Source organism: Coregonus clupeaformis, unplaced genomic scaffold (genome assembly GCF_020615455.1).
Source record: "Coregonus clupeaformis isolate EN_2021a unplaced genomic scaffold, ASM2061545v1 scaf2195, whole genome shotgun sequence".
In the NCBI taxonomy this organism is placed as follows: Eukaryota; Metazoa; Chordata; class Actinopteri; order Salmoniformes; family Salmonidae; genus Coregonus; species Coregonus clupeaformis.
Window position 1 is genome coordinate 1 of NW_025535649.1, and position 26456 is coordinate 26456.

At 44.5% G+C, this 26456-nt stretch overlaps 1 protein-coding gene, 1 long non-coding RNA gene and 1 pseudogene across 2 annotated transcripts; 2 read left to right on the forward strand and 1 right to left on the reverse strand.

The window, feature by feature from the left end:
- Nucleotides 1-6270: 6270 nt before the first annotated feature.
- On the forward strand, nt 6271-16956 carry LOC123488336 (serine/threonine-protein kinase WNK4-like; the record flags this gene model as incomplete). The annotated part of the gene is made up of 6 exons (XM_045219247.1): nt 6271-6444; nt 7388-7442; nt 14847-14978; nt 16283-16443; nt 16563-16864; nt 16947-16956. Coding segments are annotated over 6 exons (834 nt in total), but the record flags the coding sequence as incomplete, so codon positions are not given.
- A 190-nt stretch (nt 16957-17146) lies between these two features.
- LOC123488337 lies at nt 17147-18145 on the forward strand. The gene is made up of 3 exons (XR_006660028.1): nt 17147-17183; nt 17405-17498; nt 18114-18145. It is a non-coding gene; the product is annotated as an uncharacterized LOC123488337 (long non-coding RNA).
- A 4658-nt stretch (nt 18146-22803) lies between these two features.
- Nucleotides 22804-25327, reverse strand: LOC123488339 (annotated as a pseudogene).
- Between the last annotated feature and the right edge of the window lie 1129 nt (nt 25328-26456).

The window sequence follows — 26456 nt, forward strand, 5'->3', positions numbered from 1 at the left end:
CATCATTACATTTACATTTTAGTATTTAGCAGACGCTCTTATCCAGAGCGACTTACAGGAGCAATTAGGGTTAAGTGCCTTGCTCAAAGGGCACATTTACGTCATTTAGCAGACGCTCTTATCCAGAGCGACTACAAATTAGTGCATTCACCCTATAGCCAGTGGGATAACCACTTTACAATTATACTTTTTTTTTTTTTTTTGGGGGGTAGAAGGATTACTTTATCCTATCCCAGGTGTTCCTTAAAGAGGTGGGGTTTCAAATGTCTCCGGAAGGTGGTGAGTGACTCCGCTGTCCTGGCGTCGTGAGGGAGCTTGTTCCACCATTGGGGTGCCAGAGCAGCGAACAGCTTTGACTGGGCTGAGCGGGAACTATGCTTCCGCAGAGGAAGGGAGCCAGCAGGCCAGAGGTGGATGAACGCAATGCCCTCGCCTGGGTGTAGGGACTGATCAGAGCCTGAAGGTACGGAGGTGCCGTTCCCCTCACTGCTCCATAGGCAAGCACCATGGTCTTGTAACGGATGCGAGCTTCAACTGGAAGCCAGTGGAGTGTGCGGAGGAGGGGGGTGACGTGAGAGAACTTGGGAAGGTTGAACACCAGACTGGCTGCGGCATTCTGGATGAGTTGTAGGGGTTTAATGGCACAGGCAGGAGCCCAGCCAACAGCGAGTTGCAGTAATCCAGACGGAGATGACAAGTGCCTGGATTAGGACCTGTGCCGCTTCCTGTGTAAGGCAGGTCGTACTCTCCGAATGTTGTAGAGCATGAACCTGCAGGATCGGGTCACCGCCTTGATGTTGGCGGAGAACGACAGGGGTGTTGTCCAGGGTCACGCCAAGGCTCTTCGCACTCTGGGAGGAGGACACAATGGAGTTGTCAACCGTGATGGCGAGATCATGGAACGGGCAGTCCTTCCCTGGGAGGAAGAGCAGCTCCGTCTTGCCAGGGTTCAGCTTGAGGTGGTGATCCGTCATCCATACTGATATGTCGGCCAGACATGCAGAGATGCGATTCGCCACCTGGTTATCAGAAGGGGGAAAGGAGAAGATTAGTTGTGTATCGTCAGCGTAGCAATGATAGGAGAGGCCATGTGAGGATATGACAGAGCCAAATGACTTGGTGTATAGGGAGAAAAGGAGAGGGCCTAGAACTGAGCCCTGGGGGACACCAGTGGTGAGAGCACGTGGTGCGGGAGACAGCTTCTCGCCACGCCACTTGGTAGGAGCGACCGGTCAGGTAGGACGCAATCCAGGAGTGAGCCGCGCCGGAGATGCCCAGCTCGGAGAGGGTGGAGAGGAGGATCTGATGGTTCACTGTATCAAAGGCAGCAGACAGGTCTAGAAGGACAAGAGCAGAGGAGAGAGAGTTAGCTTTAGCAGTGCGGAGAGCCTCCGTGACACAGAGAAGAGCAGTCTCAGTTGAATGACCAGTCCTGAAACCTGACTGGTTTGGATCAAGAAAGGTCATTCTGAGAGAGATAGCAAGAGAGTTGGCTAAAGACGGCACGCTCAATAGTTTTGGAAAGAAAAGAAAGAAGGGATACTGGTCTGTAGTTGTTGACATCAGTGGGATCGAGTGTTGGTTTTTTGAGAAGGGGTGCAACTCTCGCTCTCTTGAAGACGGAAGGGACATGGCCAGCCGTCAAGGATGAGTTGATCAGCGAGGTGAGGTAGGGGAGAAGGTCACCGGAGATGGTCTGGAGAAGAGAGGAGGGGATGGGGTCAAGCGGGCAGGTTGTTGGGCGGCCTGCAGTCACTAGTCGCAAGATTTTATCTGGAGAGAGAGGGGAGAAAGAAGTCAAAGCATAGGGTAGGGCAGTGTGAGCAGGACCAGCAGTGTCATTAGACTTAACAAACGAGGATCGGATGTCGTCAACCTTCTTTTCAAAGTGGTTGACAAAGTCATCCACAGAGAGGGAGGAGGGGGGGAGGATTCAGCAGTGAGGAGAATGTGGCAAAGAGCTTCCCTAGGGTTAGAGGCAGATGCTTGGAATTTAGAGTGGTAGAAAGTGGCCTTAGCAGCAGAAACAGATGAAGAAAATGTAGAGAGGAGGGAGGAAAAGGTGCCAGGTCGGCAGGGAGTTTAGTTTTCTTCCATTTCCGCTCAGCTGCCCGGAGCTCTGTTCTGTGAGCTCGCAATGAGTCATCAAGCCACAGAGCTGGAGGGGAGGACCCGAGCCGGCCGGGAGGATAGGGGACACAGGGAGTCAAAGGATGCAGAAAGGGAGGAGAGGGAGGGGTTGAGGAGGCAGAATCAGGAGATTGGAGGGAGAAGGATTGAGCAGAGGGAAGAGATGATAGGATGGAAGAGGAGAGAGTAGTGGGAGAGAGAGAGCGAAGGTTGCGGCTGGCGTGCTACCATCTGTGTAGGGGCAGAGTGAGTAGTGTTGGAGGAGAGCGAGAGAGAAAAGGATACAAAGTAGTGGTCGGAGACATGGAGGGGGAGTTGCAGTGAGATTAGTAGAAGAGCAACATCTAGTAAAGATGAAGTCAAGCGTATTGCCTGCCTTGTGAGTGGGGGGATGGTGAGAGGGGTGAGGTCAAAAGAGGAGAGGAGTGGAAAGAAGGAGGCAGAGAGAAATGAGTCAAATGTAGACGTGGGGAGGTTGAAATCCCCCAAGACTGTGAAGGGTGAGCCATCCTCAGGAAAGGAACTTATCAAGGCGTCAAGCTCATTGATGAACTCTCCAAGGGAACCTGGAGGGCGATAGATGACAAGGATATTAAGCTAAATGGGCTAGTGACTGTGACAGCGTGGAATTCAAATGAGGAGATAGACAGATGGGTTAGGGGAAAAATTGAGAATGACCACTTGGGAGAGATGAGGATTCCTGTGCCACCACACCCTCTGACCAGATGCTCTCGGGGTATGCGAGAACACATGGTCAGACGAGGAGAGAGCAGTAGGAGTAGCAGTGTTTTCAGTGGTAATCCATGTTTCCGTCAGTGCCAGGAAGTCGAGGACTGGAGGGTGGCATAGGCTGGGATGAAGTCAGCCTTGTTGGCGGCAGAACGGCAGTTCCAGAGGCTGCCTGAGACCTGGAACTCCAGGTGTGTGGTGCGTGCAGGGACCACCAGGTTAGAGGCAGCAGCCACGCGGTGTGAGGCGTTTGTGTAGCCTGTGCGGAGAGGAGAGAACAGGGATAGGCAGAGGCATAGTTGACAGGCTGCAGCAGATGGCTACAATAATGCAGAGGAGATCGGGATGAAATGAACTAAGCATCAGGGAAAGGAGAGAGCAGGCCTCCCTCACCAAAAAAAAATATATATATAACTCTCCCAACTTCCACCTCAGAAACTATAATTGTTTCACTGAACCACCCGAGTAAAACTCTCCCAACTTCCACTTTAGAAATTAGAATTGTTGTAAACTACAGCAGACTGTTATCAGTAGCTGTAATTAAGTACAGCAGCTACCAACCACCTAACGTTAATGCCTCGGATGAGGTTAGAAAAACAGTAACCTACAATAACTACACAACAGCTACCCACAACAGCCCACGATGCCTACCTATACTACTTAATAATATACAGCCCACGATGCCTACCTATAGTACCTAACTACAATCTAACTACAATCTAAATACATAGTTTAAGCCTTACTCGACAAAGCCCAAGCTATGTATAAAGCCAAACTGGCAGACTGCAATCAGTAGCCGAAATTAAGTACAGCAGCTACCAACCACCTAACGTTAATGATAATGAGGTTAGAAAAACAGCTGAAGGTGGCAGCTAGCTGGCTCAATTACAGGTACTCTTAAGCGTGAAATAACATTGGAAACAATTAACCATAGTTGCAAAAAGTTACCAGTAGCTACCCGCTAGCTAGCTAGCTTTGTTGGTCCAAGTAGTGGGTAGGCTAGCCTCGTGCATCGCCGGAGTCCGCCGAATACAGTCCTTACCTACAATAATTACCTACAATAACCTTCAATAACTACCTGAGTAAGCTACCTATAATACCAAACTACAATACCTACCTACAATCTAAATACATGGTTTAAGCTTAACTCAACACCATATAAGAAGCCAAGCTTACACTTTCATAACGCAGCAACGATTAAACGTTGGGTAGCTAGCACAAAGATATTGTATTTAGCTACCACAGCCTGCTGGTAGTGTTGGCTGGCTAGCAATGGCTACTGTGTTGACTTTGTTTGAAAAACGCGCGACGCTGCGAACGAATGTAGCTGGCTAAAAGGATATTGTTTTTAGTTGCAACCGTTGCTAATAGCAACTCGCCAGCTAATCCAGGAGGTGAGTTAGCTAGCTAGTTGCATACTACATCGGCACCGCTCGAATACAAAAGTAACCTACAATAACTACACAACAGCTACCCACAACAGCCCACGATGCCTACCTATACTACTTAATAATATACAGCCCACGATGCCTACCTATAGTACCTAACTACAATCTAAATACATAGTTTAAGCCTTACTCGACCAAAGCCCAAGCTATGTATAAAGCCAAACTGGCAGACTGCAATCAGTAGCCGAAATTAAGTACAGCAGCTACCAACCACCTAACGTTAATGATAATGAGGTTAGAAAAACAGCTGAAGGTGGCAGCTAGCTGGCTCAATTACAGGTACTCTTAAGCGTGAAATAACATTGGAAACAACTAACCACAGTTGCTAAAAGTTACCGGTAGCTACCCGCTAGCTAGCTAGCTTTGTTGGTCCAAGTAGTGGGTAGGCTAGCCTCGTGCTTCGCGGAGTCCGCGAATACAGTCCTTACCTACAATAATTACCTACAATAACCTTCAATAACTACCTGAGTAAACTACCTATAATACCTAACTACAATACCTACCTACAATCTAAATACATGGTTTAAACTTTACTCAACACCATATAAGAAGCCAAGCTTACCTCCTGCTAGAGAAAACACAACCTCTCCCGTCAACATCCGAAACACCGGTTCATGGAGTTGATGGGATTAAAACAAGCTGAAAATGACTGCAGAGAACAATTTTGCATTTGTGCACTGCAGAAAGTGAAATCTAAACTAGCCGAAATATCTGATATTGAGTGATAATTCATAGCAAGCGAAATTATCTAAAGTCATTGGCAGATTGCTTATTTTCACCTAAAAAAGGCTTAATACAAGTAATTTATCTAATTTCAAGATATTTTTCAAGATATTTTACCTTAATATGAAATAGTATAACATATCTTGAAAAATATCTTGAAATAAGATCAATTACTTGTATTAAGCCTTTTTTAGGTTCCATAAGCAAAATTATCTGCCAATGGCATTAGATAATTTAGCTTGGTACAAGCTACCCCCGTGTAGCTCTTTTGTTCCATGTGAATGTTTACACGTGTGTGTGTGCACGCCAGGCAAAGCTACTGTTTTCCCTCTTGTCATGTGAAAATGGTGTCCTGTATTTTATGTTGTTGTGTCCATCTCATCTCAATATACAGGTAACTGCCAAAATAATGGAAACACTTCAAATGAGGCATACAAAGTATATTGAAAGTAGGTGCTTCCACACAGGTGTGGGTCCTGAGTTAATTAAGCAATTAAAATCCCATCATGCTTAGGGTCATGTAAAAAAATGCTGGGCAGGCCATTATTTGGGCTACCATGGCTATGCCCCATAGGATGACAATGTCCCCATCCACAGGGCACGAGTGGTCACTGAATGGTTTGATGAGCATGAAAACTATGTAAACCATATGCCATGGCCGTCTCAGTCTCCAGATCTCTACCCAATTGAACACTTATGGGAGATTCTGGAGCGGTGCCCGAGAGTGTTTTCCACCACCATCAACAAAACACCAAATGATGGAATTTCTCGTGGAAGAATGGTGTCGCATGTAGAATCTATGCCAATGTGCACTGAAGCTGTTCTGGCTCGTGGTGGCGCAACGCCCTATTAAGACACTTTATGTTGATGTTCCCCTTTATTTTGGCAGTTACCTGTACAATGCACTTGGCATTTCAAGGCCTTGGAAACTAGTTTCAAAACTAGTGTTTATGAAAGCTGTCGACTCAATGCTCCAATAGCCATCTGCCTAGGTGGTAGCCCTGACACATGGCTATAGACTCCTGGGTGTCAGTTATGAAATCCTGACAACAACGAGCATAGATGATTGTTTACTTACGTTCAAAACCTCCCTCTCTTTCTTCCCTAACGTTGTCCCTTTGTGTCCGTGTTTGTTTCAGTCATCAAATCTATCAAATCGAACTGTTCCTTAACTCATCTGTTTTATTGATTGATTGATTAATTTACTGATTGATTGACTGATTTGATTTAACTCCCTCAGGTCCACAATGAGTTCATCCTTCCCTCTGAGCAGGAGGGCTTCATCTACCGCATGCGTGACATCATCAAGCGTGCAGAGGCCCTGATGAAGAGGGGCGAGCCCCTGAGTCTGGGGGACGCTGCCCACCAGCTCTACCCCTACCTCAGCGAAGTGGGCACCCTGTCCACCTCGCAGGTCAGTGCCATAGACATATACATCATTGGTCAGTGCCACGCTGCCAGGTTAACCACCACTGCTGCTCACTGCTGGCATGATCCACATGTGCATACAGATATACACAGACCAAACACAACACAATACATTACAGTGTGTTAGAAACTTGTACTATTACCACCAATAGGCCTCATAAAGGGTATATGAAAACTTAAGCCTCAAAACTTCAGACATCTGTGGCATTGTGTTGTGTGACAAAACTGCACATTTTATAGTGGCCTTTTATTGTCCCCAGCACAAGGTGCACCTGTGTAATGATCATGCTGTTTAATCAGCTTCTTAATATGCCACAACTATCAGGTGGATGGATTATCTTGGCAAAGGAGAAATGCTCACTAACAGGGATGTAAACAAATTTGTGCACAACTTTTGAGAGAAATAAGCTTTTTGTGCATATAGAACATTTCTGGGATGTTTTATTTCAGCTCATGAAACATGGGATCAACACTTTACATGTTGCGTTTATATTTTTGTTCAGTATATATCAGTGGTGCACACCTCCAGTCCTTGAGGGCCACAGTCGTACTGATTTTCGCCTTGAAATTAACAATGGGACTGATTTCTACCTGGGAATGCAGGTGTGTGCACTCTCCAGCTAATCAGTAACATCAGTCAACTGCCTGGGACAAAATCAAATCAGCACGACTGTAGAACTCAAGGACTAGAGCTATGCACCCCTAAGACAAATGGTTGGTTTTGACAGTTGTTGTTTTTGTAAGTTGTGCACTTGTTGGTCCCACTTAAAATGAACAACAACTTCAAGGCCCTGGGTTGTTTTCCCCTGATCTATATAACAACTTAACAACAAAAACAAGTGCATGGCAAACCTCTGCGGCAAGACAGCATATGACATGGATTGATTTTAACAGTTGATTGGTTGACTTGCTTTGTGATTGTATTTCAGCCCAATTTACACACGCATGGACTGACACGGACACATTCCTCTTCGTCTTTGCCTGGTAAGGAAGATTCCCTGTGTGTGTGTGTGTGTGTGCGTGTGCATGCGTGTATAGATGTACAGTGCATTCGGAAAGTATTCAGACCACTTGACTTTTTCCACATTTTGTTACGTTACAGCCTTATACTAAAATAGATTACATTCATTTATTTCCTCATCAATCTACACACAATACACCATAATGACAAAGCAAAAACAGGTTTTTAGAAATTTTTGCAAATGTATTAAAAACAACCCCGAAATACCTTATTTAAATAAGTATTCAGACCGTTTGCTATGGGACTCAAAATTGAGCTCAGGTGCATCTTGTTTCCATTGATCATCCTTGAGATGTTTCTACAACTTGATTGGAGTCCACCTGTGGTAAATTCAATTGATTGGACATGTTTTGGAAAGGCACACAACTGTCTATATAAGGTCCCACAGTTGACATTGCATGTCAGAGCAAAAACCAAGCCATGAGTTCGAAGGAATTGTCCGTAGAGCTCCGAGACAGGATTGTGTCGAGGCACAGATCTGGGGAAGGGTACCAAAAAATGTCTGCAGCATTGAAGGTCCCTAAGAACATAGTGGTCTCCATCATTCTTAAATGGAAGAAGTTTGGAACCACCAAGACTCTTTCTAGAGCTGGCCGCCTGGCCAAACTGAGCAATCGGGGGAGAAGGGCCTTGGTCAGGGAGGTGACCAAGAACCCAATGGTCACTCTGACAGAGCTCCAGAGTTCCTCTGTAGAGATGGGAGAAACTTCCAGAAGGACAACCATCTCTGCAGCACTCCACCAATCAGGCCTTTATGGTAGAGTGGCCACACGGAAGCCACTCCTCAGTAAAAGGCACATGACAGCCCGCTTGGAGTTTGCCATAAGGCACCTAAAGGACTCAGACCATGAGAAACAAGATCCTCTGGTCTGATGAAACCAAGATTGAACTTTTTGGCCTGAATGCCAAGCGTCACGTCTGGAGGCAACCTGGCACCATCCCTACGGTGAAGCATGGTGGTGGCAGCATCATGCTGTGGGGATGTCTTTCAGCAGCAGGGACTGGGAGACTAGTCAGGATCGAGGGAAAGATGAACGGAACAAAGTACAGAGATCCTTGATGAAAACCTGCTCCAGAGCGCTCAGGACCTCAGACTGGGGTGAAGGTTCATCTTCCAACAGGACAACGACCCTAAGCACACAGCTAAGACAACGCAGGAGTTGCTTCGGGACAAGTCTCTGAATGTCCTTGAGTGGCCCAGCCAGAGCCTGGACTTGAACCCGATCTAACATATCTGGAGAGACCTGAGAAAAGGCTGTGCAGCGACGCTCCCCAAACAAGCTGACAGAGCTTGAGAGGATCTGCAGAGTAGAATGGAAGAAACTCCCCAAATACAGGTGTGCCAAGCTTGTAGCGTCATACCCAAGAAGACTTCGAGGCTGTAATCGCTGCCAAAGGTGCTTCAACAAAGTACTGAGTAACGGGTCAGAATACTTATGTAAATGTGATATTTCAGTTTTTTATTTTTAATAAATTGTTAAACATTTCTTAAAACCTGTTTTGCTTTTGCCATTATGGGGTATTGTGTGTAGATTGATGAGGAAAAAAATACAATTTAATAAGGCTGTAACGTAACAAAATGTGGAAAAGGTCAAGGGGTCTGAATACTTTCTGAATGCACTGTATCTACAAAGGCTATAGAGAGTCTGCACCCCCTTGAACTTCTTTCACATTTTGTTGCGTTACAAAGTGGGATTTAAATAGATTTAATTGTATTTTTTTGTCATTGATCTAAACAAAACATTCCATAATGTCAAAGCAAAAAGACAGTTCTACAAATGTTTACAAATGAGTCAAAATTAAAAAATAGTCCTTGCATAAGTATTCACCCCCTTTGTTCAGGCAAGCCTGAAGGAGTTCAGAAGTCAAATTTGGCTTAACAAATCCAATAATAAGTTATATGGACTCACTCTGTGTAAAATAATAGGAGTTGACATGATTTTTTAATGACTACCCCTTCCTCTGTCCCCCATACATACAACATCTATCTGTAAGGTCCCTCAGTCAAGTACTGAATTTAAAGCACAGATTCAACTACAAAGACCAGGGAGCTTTTTCAAAAGCCTCATATTTTTATTTTTTTTATTTTTTATTTTATTTCACCTTTATTTAACCAGGTAAACCAGTTGAGAACAAGTTCTCATTTACAACTGCGACCTGGCCAAGATAAAGCAAAGCAGTGCGATAAAAAACAACAACACAGAGTTACATATGGGGTAAAACAAAACAAAAATCAAAAAAAAATCAAAAAAAAATACAACAGAAATACAATTAATATACAGTGTGCAAATTTAGCAAGTTATGGAGGTAAGGCAATAAAATAGGCTATAGTGCAAAATAATTACAATTTAGTATTAACACTGGAATGATGTGCAAGAGATGATGTGCAAATAGAGATACTGGGGTACAGATGAGCAAAATAAATAACAATATAGGGATGAGGTAGTTGGGCGGGCTAATTTCAGATGGGCTGTGTACAGGTGCAGTGATCGGTAAGGTGCTCTGACAACTGATGCTTAAAGTTAGTGAGGGGAGATAAGTGTCTCCAGCTTCAGAGATTTTTGCAATTTGTTCCAGTCATTGGCAGCAGAGAACTGGAAGGAATTGCGGCCAAAGGAGGTGTTGGCTTTGGGGATGACCAGTGAGATATACCCGCTGGAGCGCAGACTACGGGTGGGTGTTGCTATGGTGACCAATGAGCTAAGATAAGGCGGGATTTGCCTAGCAGTGATTTATAGATGGCCTGGAGCCAGTGGGTTTGGCGACGAATATGTAGTGAGGACCAGCCAACAAGAGCGTACAGGTCACAGTGGTGGGTATTATATGGGGCTTTGGAGACAAAACGGATGGCACTGTGATAGACAACATCCAATTTGCTGAATAGAGTGTTGAGGCTATTTTGTAAATGACATCGCCGAAGTCAAGGATCGGTAGGATAGTCAGTTTTACGAGGGCATGTTTGGCAGCATGAGTGAAGGAGGCTTTGTTGCGAAATAGGAAACCGATTCTAGATTTAACTTTGGATTGGAGATTCTTAATGTGAGTCTGGAAGGAGAGTTTACAGTCTAACCAGACACCTAGATATTTGTAGTTGTCCACGTACTCTAGGGTCAGACCCGTCTAGAGTAGTGATTCTAGTCGGGTGGGCGGGTGCAAGCAGCGTTCGGTTGAAGAGCATGCATTTTGTTTTACTAGTGTTTAAGAGCAGTTGGAGGCTACTGAAGGAGTGTTGTATGGAATTGAAGCTCGTTTGGAGGTTTGTTAACACAGTGTCCAATGAAGGGCCAGATGTATACAAAATGGTGTCGTCTGCGTAGAGGTGGATCTGAGAGTCACCAGCAGCAAGAGCGACGTCATTGATATACACAGAGAAAAGAGTTGGCCCAAGAATTGAACCCTGTGGCACCCCCATAGAGACTGCCATAGGTCCAGACAACAGGCCCTCCGATTTGACACATTGAACTCTATCTGAGAAGTAGTTGGTGAACCAGGCGAGGCAGTCATTTGAGAAACCAAGGCTATTTAGTCTGCCAATAAGAATGCGGTGGTTGACAGAGTCGAAAGCCTTGGCCAGGTCAATGAAAACGGCTGCACAGTACTGTCTATTATCGATCGCGGTTATAATATAATTTAGGACCTTGAGCGTGGCTGAAGTGCACCCATGACCAGCTCGGAAACCGGATTGCATAGCGGAGAAGGTACGGTGGGATTCGAAATGGTTGGTGATCTGTTTGTTGACTTGGCTTTCAAAAACTTTTTGAAAGGCAGGGCAGGATGGATATGGGTCTGTAACAGTTTGGATCTAGAGTGTCACCCCCCTTTGAAGAGGGGGATGACCGCGGCAGCTTTCCAATCTCTGGGGATCTCAGAGCGTTACGAAAGAGAGGTTGAACAGGCTAGTAATAGGGGTTGCGACAATTTCGGCGGCTAGTTTTAGAAAGAAAGGGTCCAGATTGTCTAGTCCAGATGATTTGTAGGGGTCCAGATTTTGCAGCTCTTTTAGAACATCAGCTGTCTGGATTTGTGTGAAGGAGAAGCGGGGGCATGGGCAAGTTGCAGCGGAGGGTGCAGAGCTGGTGGCCGGGGTAGTGGTAGCCAGGTGGAAAGCATGGCCAGCCGTAGCAAAATGCTTGTTGAAATTCTCGATTATTGTAGATTTATCGGTGGTGATAGTGTTTCCTAGCCTCAGTGCAGTGGGCAGCTGGGAGGAAGTGCTCTTATTTTCCATGGACTTTACAGTGTCCCAAAACTTTTTGGAGTTAGTGCTACAGGATGCAAATTTCTGTTTGAAAAAAGTTAGCCTTTGCTTTCCTAACTGCTTGTGTATATTGGTTCCTAACTTCCCTGAAAAGTTGCATATCACGGGGGCTATTTGATGCTAATGCAGTACGCCACAGGATGTTTTTGTGCTGGTCAAGGGCAGTCAAGTCTGAGGAGAACCAGGGGCTATATCTGTTCTTAGTTCTGTATTTTTTGAATGGGGCATGTCTAGAAGGGCAGTGATTGGTAGATGGGTAACAATAACAAATCAGACATGGATGATTTTAAAACAGCTACAGTTCAATGGCTGTGATGGGAGAAAACTGAGGATAACATTGTAGTGACTTTACAATAATGACCTAAATGAACAAAAAAAAGTGAAAAGAAGAATACAAATATACAGAATACAAATATTCCAAAACATGCATATGTATGCAACAAGGCACTAAAGTAATACTACAAAAAAACACGGCAAAGGAATACACTTTTTGGCCTAATTGCAAAGCCTTATGTTTGGGGCAAATCCAACACAACACATCACTGAGTAACTGCCTCCTTATTTTCAAGCATGGTATGGGTATGCTTGACATTGGCAAAGACAGGGGAGTTTTTCAGGATGAAAAGAAACGGGATGGGCCAAGCACAGGCAAAATCCTAGAAGAAAACCTGCTTCAGTTTGCTTTACACCAGACACTGGGTGAGGAATTCACCTTTCAGCAGGACAATAACCTACAGCACAAAGCCAAATTTAAACTGGAGTTGCTTACCAAGAAGAAAGTGAATGGCCAAGTTACAGTTTTGACTTAAATCTGCTTGAAATCTATGGCAAGACTTGAAAATTGCTGTCTAGCCATGATTCCCAACACCTTGACAGATCTTGAAGAATTTTGAAATTAATAATTGGCAAATATTGCACAATATAGGTGTGCAAAGCTCTTATGAGACTTACCCAAGAGGACTCAAAGCTGTATTCGCTGCCAAAGGTGTTTCTAACATGTGACTCAGGGAGGTGAATACTTATCTAAGCAAGGTATATTAGTGTTTTATCTTTCATTGATCTGAAAAATAAATTACAGAGTATTTTGTGTAGATCATTAACAAAGAATGACAATTAAATCCATTTTAATCCCACTTTATAACACAATAAAATGTAAAGAAATCCAAGGGGGGTGTATACTTTCTATAGGCACTGTATGTCTGTCTACAGTGAGGGAAAAAAATATTTGATCCCCTGCTGATTTTGTACGTTTGCCCACTGACAAAGAAATGATCAGTCTATAATTTTAATGGTAGGTTTATTTGAACAGTGAGAGACAGAATAACAACAAAAAAATCCAGAAAAACGCATGTCAAAAATGTTATAAATTGATTTGCATTTTAATGAGGGAAATAAGTATTTGACCCCCTCTCAATCAGAAAGATTTCTGGCTCCCAGGTGTCTTTTATACAGGTAACGAGCTGAGATTAGGAGCACACTCTTAAAGGGAGTGCTCCTAATCTCAGCTTGTTACCTGTATAAAAGACACCTGTCCACAGAAGCAATCAATCAATCAGATTCCAAACTCTCCACCATGGCCAAGACAAAAGAGCTCTCCAAGGATGTCAGGGACAAGATTGTAGACCTACACAAGGCTGGAATGGGCTACAAGACCATCGCCAAGCAGCTTGGTGAGAAGGTGACAACAGTTGGTGAGATTATTCGCAAATGGAAGAAACACAAAATAACTGTCAATCTCCCTCGGCCTGGGGCTCCATGCAAGATCTCACCTCGTGGAGTTGCAATGATCATGAGAACGGTGAGGAATCAGCCCAGAACTACGCGGGAGGATGTTGTCAATGATCTCAAGGCAGCTGGGACCATAGTCACCAAGAAAACAATTGGTAACACACTACGCCGTGAAGGACTGAAATCCTGCAGCACCCGTAAGTCCCCCTGCTCAAGAAAGCACATATACAGGCCCGTCTGAAGTTTGCCAATGAACATCTGAATGATTCAGAGGAGAACTGGGTGACAGTGTTGTGGTCAGATGAGACCAAAATTGAGCTCTTTGGCATCAACTCAACTCGCCGTGTTTGGAGGAGGAGGAATGCTGCCTATGACCCCAAGAACACCATCCCCACCGTCAAACATGGAGGTGGAAACATTATGCTTTGGGGGTGTTTTTCTGCTAAGGGGACAGGACAACTTCACCGCATCAAAGGGATGATGGACGGGGCCATGTACCGTCAAATCTTGGTTGAGAACCTCCTTCCCTCAGCCAGGGCATTGAAAATGGGTCGTGGATTGGTATTCCAGCATGACAATGACCCAAAACACACGGCCAAGGCAACAAAGGAGTGACTCAAGAAGAAGCACATTAAGGTCCTGGAGTGGCCTAGCCAGTCTCCAGACCTTAATCCCATAGAAAATCTGTGGAGGGAGCTGAAGGTTCGAGTTGCCAAACGTCAGCCTCAAAACCTTAATGACTTGGAGAAGATCTGCAAAGAGGAGTGGGACAAAATCCCTCCTGAGATGTGTGCAAACCTGGTGGCCAACTACAAGAAAGTCTGACCTCTGTGATTGCCAACAAGGGTTTTGCCACCAAGTACTAAGTCATGTTTTGCAGAGGGGTAAAATTCTTCTTTCCCTCATTAAAATGCAAATCAATTTATAACATTTTTGCGTTTTTCTGGATTTTTTTGTTGTTATTCTGTCTCTCACTGTTCAAATTAACCTACCATTAAATAGATATAGACTGATCATTTCTTTGTCAGTGGGCAAGCGTAGAAAATCAGCAGGGGATCAAATACTTTTCTCCCTCACTGTATATAATGTTTTTGCACATTGCACTTTAGGGACCACAATGGAAATAATTCACTGACTTTATTGTGCTATCCCTGTCACGTTTGTAAATCTATTTACTGTGTGTATATGTACTTTTTTAACCGGTTTATAAAATCAATCAATCTATCAATCAACTGAGTTTAATTGGTAACCTAAGCAGCATAGTGACGTCCATCACATATAGATTTGTCATCAGTCCCCACAAACACATCGATACGGTATGATCAATGTCACTTTGGTGTATCTGCGCATGTTTAAGTGTTTATTTGTCTCTCTGGGCCAGACTTTGCTGAGGGCAGCGTTGCTCAGCTCCGAGGCTCGTCTCCTGTGGCGCCCGTTGGAGACTTCTACATCGACCCAAAGGCGGTCCCTTCTGTTCGCCCCCTCCGCTCTCAGTCCTTCCAGACCACCTCAAGTACGTACCACACTCCAACCCCAACCCCAGAAAAACTGTCAGTCTGCTCACCATCATCACCAGAAACATTTAATTTATAGCTGGAATCCTGAATTGGTGAAACTGCCACGTCCGTTTGGGATATTACACTAACAAAAATGTTACTGCAAACAACAAACACTGTTAGTTTTTTCCTCGGACAGAGGCTTAGACTTTGAATGCTTATTAAAGCAGTAGTCTGAGTAGCGGTGTTGATATACTTTGATATTGCCAAAGTATTTTAAAAAATTAGCAATCGGGCATTGAGATAGGCAGAAGAGAAAATAAGGAACTAAACAATAGGTTTTCTGGCAATTGGAGAGAAAACATGTGATACTCTATATGGGCATAAGGTTGTTCAAAGAACTGGTTTCCCCAATCAGACACACACACCCTCTTACCTCTAGTGTTCAGGTCTGCTGTAGAGCAGAGTGCTATCAGCCAGCACTGTGCGTCACCTCCTCCTCTCAGGCACCTCATAGTCTGAGTTCACCCCGCAGCAATGTCCCCTGGGTATTTACCTCAACCACCCAGAGGGGGGACGGTTCAGGCCTGAATGCCCTCTCTTATTCCCCCTCTCTCTCTCTCTCTCTCGCTCTCTCTCTCTCTCTCTCTCTCTCTCTCTCTCTCTCTCTCTCTCTCTCTCTCTCTCTCTCTCTCTCTCTCTCTCTCTCTCTCTCTCTCTCTCTCTCTCTCTCTCTCTCTCTCTCTCTCTCTCTCTCTCTCTCTCTCTCTCTCTCTCTTCCCCCCTCTCCAGTTGCTCTTGCTCTCTCTCTCAGGATGTTTTACTGACTGATACAGTGAGATTTTCCCACTCTGTCTCAGCTCTACTGAGAGTTGCCATTCAGTCTCTTTAAACAGGTGTGAGGTTTTGTGCAGCTGCAATGTGAAAGAGGAGTTAAGCTTTTGATTTCATGGGAACCTGTGCTTAACTGAGCTGAAGTTGTGCTTCAGAATGATATCGCTGTCCATTGGTAAGATTTAAACAGGAAGGACGGAAGTATCTACATTTGTGAGAGGAAAAGCGAGTTTAACCAAAACTATGCCACTGTATCTGTATCTGAGTGAAAGTAGGTCTTTCCTCAGGTGGCCCAGTTTGATTAATGTTGTAAATAACTGAATGGTTACTTTAGATGTGGTGCTAGGCAAAAGGGAATGCTGTCTACGTAACATTAACTCTTTAGAACAGGTCTTCTGTTTGTGGATGGAACCCATTCAAGCAGTCATAAGTCAGATTGTTCCCGTACTTATGAGTCTAACCCCAATATTCCTTATGCGTCTTCCAGGTTCTTCCCAGACCTTCCACCCGCCTGCTTCCCATTACTCCCAGTATTCCCACCCCGACATCGTGCCCCCTGTGATGCCCCTCAATCAGCTGCCTCCCCAGCCCCAGCAGTACCCCAAACCCCTATGCTCCCCAACACCCACTTCCCCTTCCCCTTATCCTGTCAGCCAGACCTCCTCCAAGCCCCCCAGCACCCCCTCACCCCTGAGACCTTCCACCGGGTCCTAAGCAACTCCAACCTCTCCTCCCCTTCCCCATCCCCCTCATCCTCCCCGGCCAAGCCGGCCACCCCAGGGCAGCAGCAGCAGCAGGGGGGTGAAAAGTTACCTCTGAGATGTGAGGTAGTGGGCAGTACCCCCCTGCCCACCCCTCCAGCCCAGCAACAGCAGAACCCAGGCATGTGGCCCCCTAACAGCCACAACCAGCCCCTCTTCTCCCTGGCCAACGTGTTGTCCCTGGCCATGAGCGTTGCCCAGTCCTTCATGCCCCCCACCTCCATGCCCAGGGGTCTGAACCCAGGCCAGTCTGGCTCCTACCACCCCTCCATGTTTGGCCCTCCCCAGCTGATGCCAGGGGAGGACCTGTACCAACCCCAGGGCCAGATAACAGCAGGCCAGTATCTGGACATGTACCAGCAGTACCAAGGGCAGGCTCTGCACCAACAGGGCCTGTTGAAGGCCAACGTAGCCCCCAGGGTCAACCCCAGCCTGGAGGGGCTAGTGGATGGGACTGCGTTCAGGCAAGCCGGCTCCAGCCTCTCTCCTCCAGGATCCACGCGAGTCCACAGATGTATTGCCAGCTGGGGCCCAGGGGTGGGGTTCCAGGAGCAGACAGACAGCTCAGCCTCCACCTCTATCACCCAGCTCCCCTCCTCCTCAGCTCCAGCCAGCCCACAGAGCACCGTGAGTCACTTATATGTGCTCATATGCTCATATGCATGAAGAAGAAGTGTATAGGATATGCATTTGCTTCAACTTGTGTTGCCTTACCTTTAAAACCTCAAACCTGTTCCCCAACAGTGTTGTATAGATTAGACACGCCTGTAACAAGGTCTGGCACAGTGTATTATTACAGAACTGAGCTGGTAAAGCTGAAAGTATTTTGTTGTTATTTTACCCTGCAGGTGTCTTCACCCAGTCTAAGAACCTCTTCACCCCTGGTGGTGTCAGAGTCGGGAGCAAACGCTGCCAAAAACAGACTGTCACCTATCTCTGAGGGTAAGCACTCTCCATGCCTCACTTTTTCATTGTGTATGCATTTAGTTGATGCAGCTAATAATAGTCAATCACGTCAATACATTTTTAATTGATGTACATTTTTAAAGCACTGTCTGTTTCCAAGGTAGCCGATATGTCAGGAAAAACCACATTGTATTTTTGCACCTGCTGTGTCCATGGCAACTTAATATACGATACTGTGGATCATTAATTTATTCATTCACTTTTTACTCTGTACTTGTGTGACCCCAAGGTACTCTCTCAAGCAACATGACTTAAATCAATGTACAGTTAAGTCTGCCCCCCAAGTGCCAAACCAATGTGGTAGATGAGTAGGCTGGCTTGATGTCAATGACTCTTTGTAGACACCATTATAATGGGTGTCAATTACATAACGTGACATAACTCTCGCTCTCTCTCTCCCCCCGTTCTCTTCTTATAATAATAATAAGGTATGCCATTTAGCAGGCGCTTTTATCCAAAGCGACTTACAGTCATGTGTGCTACATTTTTACGTATGGTGGTCGCGGGATCGAACCCCACTACCCTGGCGTTATAAGCGCCATGCTCTACCAATAGCTCAGTGTATTCTTCTCCCCCCTCTCCCTCCAACAGAGAAAAAGCCTACAGTTACAGTCGGCCGTTTCAGGTCACACCCAGCAGAGAGATCCCTGCAGCCTCCGCTAGCCTCGCCCAGGATCCTCCCCAAACCCACCCAAAACACCAAACCCCACCCACAGTCACCGTTAGCACCAGCCCTTCCTCCCGGGACAGTGAATCTGAGACCAGCACCGAGGAGCAGGGGGACGAATCAGAAAACAGTATTAGCACTGTAACCGTGTCCCCTCCCCAGCGATCCCCCGGCGGGCCCCTGTGTAACCTAGACATCGCCCACTCCGTCCCTGGAGGCCCTAAGCAGACAGAGCAGGAGGACCAGCAGGAGAGCGAGGAGGAGCCAGAGAAGGAGCAAAAGGAGGGAGAGGAGGAGGAGCTGAGGAGAAGGGGGCCGGAGGCTGAGCCTGAACCTGTGGGAGGGTACGGCAGGAGCCCCCAGTTCAGCCGGGAGCAACCTGAGACCAGCCCTGGATGAGCTAACACGCAGCGCCTCGTATGTCAGCAGTGACCGAGACCGAGAGCGAGGACGAGGATATGTGCAAGGAGCTACAGGAACTCAGGGACAGGTGAGTGGAGGAGAGGAGGCGCAACATTGCTGTTTTTGAAGTTAAGTCTCTGAGGTTGTGAACAAACACACAGGCAAGGTCACCTGTTCCTCCCCAGTCCTCCAAAACAAAACAAACAAGTTATAGCCACACTGTTGACAGGAAATAGAAGTGTGTCTTTATCACTCTAGTTTAATTAAAAAGGCTTCTAAAAACATGTGTAATAAGGTCATAAGCATCGTCATTAGATCATAACATAAGGTTTTGAACATTCTTAGGACCAAATGGTCATTATAGCAAAATTATCTTCCAAATTCAAGACTTGACTGTGAAAACACAAAACACCAATTCAAGCAAACTTAATAAAACTATTTTCCCCTGACCTTGACCATCTTCACCTTTCTCAACACTTTCCCTGTCCCATTCACGCTCTTGTATTCCCTCCTCCTTGTCCTCTGTTCATGTTCTGTGCCCTCGCTCTCTTTCTTCTCCTCCCTCCCCTCTCTGTTCTTCCTCCCCTCCCCCTCTCTGTTCTTCCTCCCCTCCCCCCTCTCGGTTCTTCCTCCCCTCCCTCTCTCTCAGGCACCTGTCAGAGGTGCAGGCCCTCCAGCTCACTCAGAAGAGGGAGATCGGGCGCTGTATGAGCGGATGGGGAAGGTGCCTCCCCTGGCATTGTGTCCCCGCCGCCATGCTCAACACCACGGGAGGCGCCTCTCCAAGAGCGGCAACTACCCCGGCTCGCGTAGGAACAGCCTGCAGAGACTGGACATACTGCCCCCCTGCAGGTCAGTTGGTCTTGTAGTAGTTGCGTTGCTGTCTGGTTGGGAGTTCGTTATGACTTAGCTATTCCCTCCATGTCTTACACACACAGGGATCATGCGTAAAAACTCAGTCAGTGGCAGCAGCAGTGGCTCTCAGGAGAGGTCCAGTAAAGGGGTGACCTTTGCCCCCGACTACAACCGGATGGTGAGCGAGCACCCTGTCTGACCCATGACCCCTGAACCCTGACCGTGTCAGTCTGAACAATAACATAGTACATTTTGACTGGTATAATCCTTATAAAAACCTGTGCAGTGATGTTTGTTAATCTGCTTGGTTACACTACGCCCTCTGACCTCTGACCTCTCTCCTACTAGTGAGACGTGTCTCCCTGTGTGAGCCGGAGGACTGGGAGTTGGGGCAGGTGATACTGTGGCCGGCCGCCTCCCCTCCCAACCACCAACCAGGAAGAGAGGGAGCCCACTGATGACCAATAAGTTGCCCAGCCCAGTGCTGAACAGATAGCTCCCAGGTTGAGCCTTGGGATGGGGAAACCGGATGACCAGAATACATGGGCCTTTTCTCAATTGGTTTGCTCAACTCCTGCGTCCTCTTTCCTCTGTCCTCTCTCGCCTCATTTTAAAAGGTAATTGAGGAGAGGTAGCAAGAGAGTGAACGGGGCGAAAATGTGCTTGTATGAAATGAGACTTCTTCTCCACTCAGGCAAATTACGTTTACAAAATAAATGTGTAAAGTGATCAAAACAAATGAAGTTAGAATTCTTCCGCAAAGGACTCGGGGAGGATACACATGGCTATCCTCCATGAAAGGTGGCTAACGAGGAGGGAAGGACACTCTTCCGTTCGCCTCGACCATTTATCCGTTTCTGGGTCACGGAGAAGAGAGGACGAAGGAGAGTGGGTGGAGGACGGACTTTTGCCCAAATGAGAAAAGGCCATGGTCCAGCCACACGATGGGCCGCACTAAACACTCCTCCAAATGACAATGGATAAGGATCCCATTGTCAGAGCACCAAAGCACCCCATCTGCCATCTAGTCCATGTGCAGTACCATGAGTTAGTATTGTGACACCAAGCCAAGGATGTCCCCCTCCCCCATCTTAAGAATGCTAAGCTTATATAGCTGTGTGTATCAGGTCAAATGGAAAGTGAGGATAGGAAGGCTAAAGATGTGTGTTTCTGCGTGTGCTCTTATGCTTTTGCTGCCTGTGCTAGCCCTGGAAAACACACATCCCAGAAGCCCTGCTCTCTCAAGCACTTAGTCATCCAACTGCTGCAAGCAGCAACTCCTCTTAATACAATATGACCCTATTCAATCTGAAGTGCTGAAGATCAGCTTTATGTTGCGATTGACAACTAAAGATCGCGGAGACTGCATTCACGGTAAACGCTGCATATGTCGGCTCAATCAGAAAATACCTTAACATTTTTACGGGGATCTTCCGCGATACTTTGGTGATATGGATTGAATCCAGCCCTAGCTAAACTGTGTTTTACTGTCCAAATGTTATGAATCAGGAGATAAGATAGCTTTAGCAGGATGAGATGTAATCATTGCCTTCAAAACAGTGTATTTGTAGGGTTTGGGATGATCAAACATGCATCTATCTAATGTATTGACGGCAAGTCAGGGAAGCAGTTTTCCATTTTGCAGCTCAGCTTACTTGGTGTGCCAAAGCGAACTAAATCAAGTACACTTAAATAAGAGTAAATCCAAGCTGCCTGCAAGTATCAGAAAAAAATCAGTGCTGTGTTTGGTGCAAACAAATGTTCATGAAGCAACACAAATCACACAAATGGTGCATGAAAAACTAAATGTCACTTTATTGAATCTACACTGAACAAAAATATAAATGCAACATGTAAAGTGTTGGTCCCATGTTTCATGAGCTGAAATAAAAGATCCCAGAAATGTTCCATATGCACAAAAAGCTTAGTTCTCTAAAATGTTGTGCACAAATTTGTTTACATCCCTGTTAGTGAGCATTTCTCCTTTGCCAAGATAATCAATCCACCTGACAGGTGTGGCATATCAAGAAGTAAATAGCATGATCATTACACAGGTGCACTTTGTGCTGGGAACAATAAAAGGCCAATCTAAAATGTGCAGTTTTGTCACACAACACAATGCCACAGATGTCTCAAGTTTTGCGGGAGCGTGCAATTGGCATGCTGACTGTAGGATTGTCCACCAGAGCTGTTGCCAGAGAATGTAATGTTAATTTCTCTACCAACTTCATTTTAGAAATTTTGGCAGTATGTCCAACCGGCCTCACAACAGCAGACCTCGTGTATGGCGTCCTGTGGGCAAGTGGTTTGCTGATTACAACACTGTGAACAGAGTGCCCAATGGTGGGGGTTGGGTTATGGTATGGGCAGGTATAAGCTATGGACAACGAACACAATTGCATTTTATCGATGGCAATTTCAATGCACAGAAATACCGTGATGAGACCCTGAGGCCCATTGTGAGACCCTTTTTTTTTTTTTTTAAGGTATCAGTGACCAACAGATGCATATCTGTATTCCAAGTCATATGAAATCCATAGATTAGGGCCTAATGCATTTATTTCAATTGACTGATTTCCTTATATGAACTGTAACTCAGTAAAATCTCTGAAATTGTTGCATGTTGCGTTTATATTTTTGTTCAGTATACAAACACTCCAGGTCTTATAATATACTAAACATTGTTCATTTGTTACTCACTCTCTATGGCCTAGTAATAGAGGTACTGGTGTCACTTATCAGCCTTTATTTTTTTAAGCATACAGTGGATGCCTATGCTTTAAAAACGTATTTTATCTTCTTATATATGGATTGATACAATGCACTTTCCATAGGGGTCGTTCACTATTAGTATTGAACAATTGCGTCCCTATAAATAATGCCGGGGTACAGATGTATAGTTATGACCCTTCTAGGTTTTAAATCGGTATGCGTGCCTATGCATTTAGTGTTGGTAATTATTTGATTCATGACAAAGAACTGAAGCTGTGGAGAATTTTGAGCTATTTGCCTTAAAGTATGCACATGGGTAACGATTGTAGTAAACACATTCAATATATTACTCAGTTTTTCTTCTAAATCAAGACAACAGTAAAATATACAATATATATTTAGATAATGTCATGAGCTCTATTTTGTTGTCAATCATGTTGCTAGAAAACATACTGCCATGCAGATTCTGTGCCTTTACCATTTTTTTTACCTTCCAAGCGTGATTGTTTCCTAAATGATATTTGTAAATATTGCTAATAAATGACTATTTAACATCATGCACTGTTTCCTTGAGTTTTTTCTTTCCCTGTAGGTTGATGTCCAAAATCATCACGAATTGACTTTAAACTCAAAACTGATACACCGTCAAGTAAATAAACAATTTATTACACAGTAATCATCTGATTGCAGCTTTACGTTCCATTTCATTCTATAACAACATCCGAATGCCATGGAATAACCCAACACGTAAGCTTTCCTCTATATTACGAGGCCAAGTAGTTGCACAATACACAAACCATATAATATTCTTAAACAACCTCTTATTATACAGCAAATTATATTCAGAAACCAGTTTGCAGGTATCCAGGTCTAGAGCATATGTGCATGGTTACATCTATCTCTACAAAGCACATTGAAATAACAAAAATGTATAGGGAGCCTCCGACATTCAAAAACAAATGTGTATCTGGCGCCATCTTTTTGGCCACAGTTGCGTATGGCAGCTTGACAGTCCAGTCCCGTGTGGGTCTGCGTCCACTGTTCCTGTGCAGGTGAGGGAGCTGGGAACATCCCTAGGAATTGGTCCCTGTCCTGGGGACCTCTGATGTAATTGATCTTCGCCTCGTTATCAATGTCCTCCATGATCCTCTCCTGCTTCACTGAGAGGATAGTGTAGCTGACTGAAGACAAGAAATGGTTAAGGCCACAAAAGCGGGCAGGAGTAACTTGTGCATTTTTCCTCAACATTTCAGTATATTTCTGAGAGTTGTGGTTTTCATCGCAGCGCCATATTGAGTGCTGTGGATCCTTTTAGAGCAGTGAGAAATGACACACACCACACAAACTGGCCCTAGGAACCGATTTGGTGACATGACATGCTAACGTTAGCAGCTAGCTAGTGATTAGCTATGAAAAATATTTCCTAGTCAGACCATTACCACTGTTCCAACTGGCTGAAATGCGTTACTTCGGTCACTTCGTAAAGTGCAGCACAGATAATGTTCGACCAGGGCTATAAAGCGCGACCATTTTGGTTACATATGCTCCTAAATATTTTTGCTGTGCGACCTGCCATGTTATTTTGGGAGCGCCGTGCGCCTAGAAAAAAATAATCATTGATTGTTTCTAGTAAAAGATATGACCCATATTACCGGCGCAATGTTTTTGCTTCCTATCATGAATTGGCTATACATTCATAAACCATTTCGCTCTTAAAGAGACAGTGTGTGTGTTTTCAATAGGTAGTGATTTTACACAATGTGGAAACCTATTTTTTCACTAATGACTAATTTCAATGACAGGTTTTTGTATCAACATTTTATATTTTTATAATAAACAAATGTCTTTACAGTTTATAGGGCTCAAAAGTAGCTCGAAATTAATATAGGCCCAATATAAGATACATCTCCAATCAATATAAAAAAAAATTCTGCTGCTTCTAAATTTTTATGTTGGGATCCTAACTTTAAAATCACGGCGCACCAGTGCTACCAATAGAAAAATACATTTACATGCATGTAATGCCCTCCTTGCCAATACTTCCTCAATTCCCGACTTGGAAGAGAATGCATGTCTTCTAAACTTCCATGGCTAGTTGCAGGTGGTTCGTTTGAATTTAGAAAATGCTCTGTTATTAAATCATTTTTTTTGCTCCATTAAGTAATCAAACAGTGTCATCTTATCTATTTCAAATCTTCCCTCATTGATTAAGACAGCTGGGTGTCCACCCCCAAAGGCCAGTTGAATGACACCACAGATTATCCATTATATTGACCAGATACTCAGTGGCCGCTCTAACAATGAAAATAAATGTCTTTAAAAAATGGAAGGCAGTCAGGAGGCAAATCAGGTGGGACCATTTTAGCCATTGAAAGGGCATACGCATGTTGCCGGGATGTCACGTCTCTTATATCAGTACACTCGTACCAACCTATACTTTACAAAACGTATTTTGATGAGCCACATGTAGCAAATAAGCCATTACATTTTTTATTAACCAAATTCGACACTCATTGACCTCCATACAAAAACTCCTCAGGTGGTGAGCAGAAAAACCCCGAAAAACCCCACCTGCTGGAGAATACTGATTTTGAGCCCAGTTATCCATCTTGCTTCACCTCTTCCTCTCTGATGACACTCACCTGTCTCTATCAATGAGGGTTAGCACTATCCTAGAACCTTAGGACGTCCCTACTCTTTACATTAACTTCAATGTGGGGTGGGAACGTCCCCCCCCCCATTGAACAAAAAATTGACTTGAATAACAGAGCATTTTCTAAATTCAAACAAACCACCAGCAACTAGCCATGGATGTTTAGAAGACATGCGTTGTCTTCCAAGTCGGGAATTGAGGAAGTATTGTCAACTAGCCTAAATGTTTGTCAAACTCTGTGCTACGCTTAAAAATACCTAAAAGTATAACGCCTATCATCCAGCTAGAACAGTAGTAATGGGTCCGACTGGAGATATGCTTATGAAACCCTAGATGGAAGGATACACATGCCGATGACAAACGCCCCGATAGCTAGTCCAGTTATGCGGTTGCGACTACGTATTTTTAGCGCGTTCTTCTTCCAATAGTCTAGATCTTGTCTTTTCATAAGAAGTTGTTTCTGTGCCGCTGTAAGTTGCTCCTTGAAGCGACCTCTCCAACTCCTTGAGCAGCCATTTCTGTGTTATGTGTCTGATAAAAGTGACGTACATTTTCTTCTTCTTTGGTTTGTGACTGTACTGGACAGCCTAACAACTGGTGCATTACCGCCATCTATCGTTTTGGAGTAGCCTACAAAGACCTCACATTCTGGCTGCGTTCCGGCACGTCTTTATTGCAGTCGCGCTGCACAGACCACCAGTTAGTGGAAAGTAGACTTTACTCCAGCCATTCACAGTTCATTAAAATTATATTATTCCATCTATAAAGGTTGTCTTCAAACTCTCTCAGAGACTTTGCAAATACTTTAATCCAAAGCTTTTAGGTAATGATTTGAAGGGTGTTATAGGCTAATTATTGTCTTCACGCTGTCACTTTAATTAATCCTCAATAATTAAAGGTAAAATATATCAGTGAAACATTGACATAGAAATTACGTTATTTTATTAAAAGAACATTCATTTATAAAGGTAAGATTAACTCTTATGTACAGAGAAAAAAACTTTTTCAAAATATATTGATATATTGTTCTTATCCTTGTTCTGTAATAACATTAATACTATAAAACAGCCATAATGTACAGTTATGCTCTATCATAATATATTTTCATATGTACTGCCCACAACATACAACCACGTTATGCATAATGAACCACAATATTGTACGCTAGTGGTATTCCTTGATAAATTCACAGCCTTTTTCTTAAGGAGGAAGTAATCAATAAAACTTTACAGTCAAGTCCCCATCCCTTAAAAACCACAACTACATTAAGGCTGTGGTATGTTATTTGTATGGCTCTCCAAAAGGATGGCAAAAACAACTATTTTAATTGGTTTGATAAGGAATATCTCATAATTGTATTGTTGATAAGGTAACATTTGGGAAGGTATACCAGATTTAATCTTTTTCATAGACTTTAACATATAGTTAAGAGGTCATCCGCTCTAAAGACCGATCTGTCTCAGATATGTCACTCCATACCATGGATACAACATCAGAATATTCCCCCAAATACATGTACACCTACAGTAATATATATTTTCTTCTTAAAAGCGAAACATGATGCCCATTGCCAGTATTGTCATCGGATCCATGGCAAACTTTTTGATCTGTCACCGTGTTCATCAATTTTTCCCCTTTTCCCTCA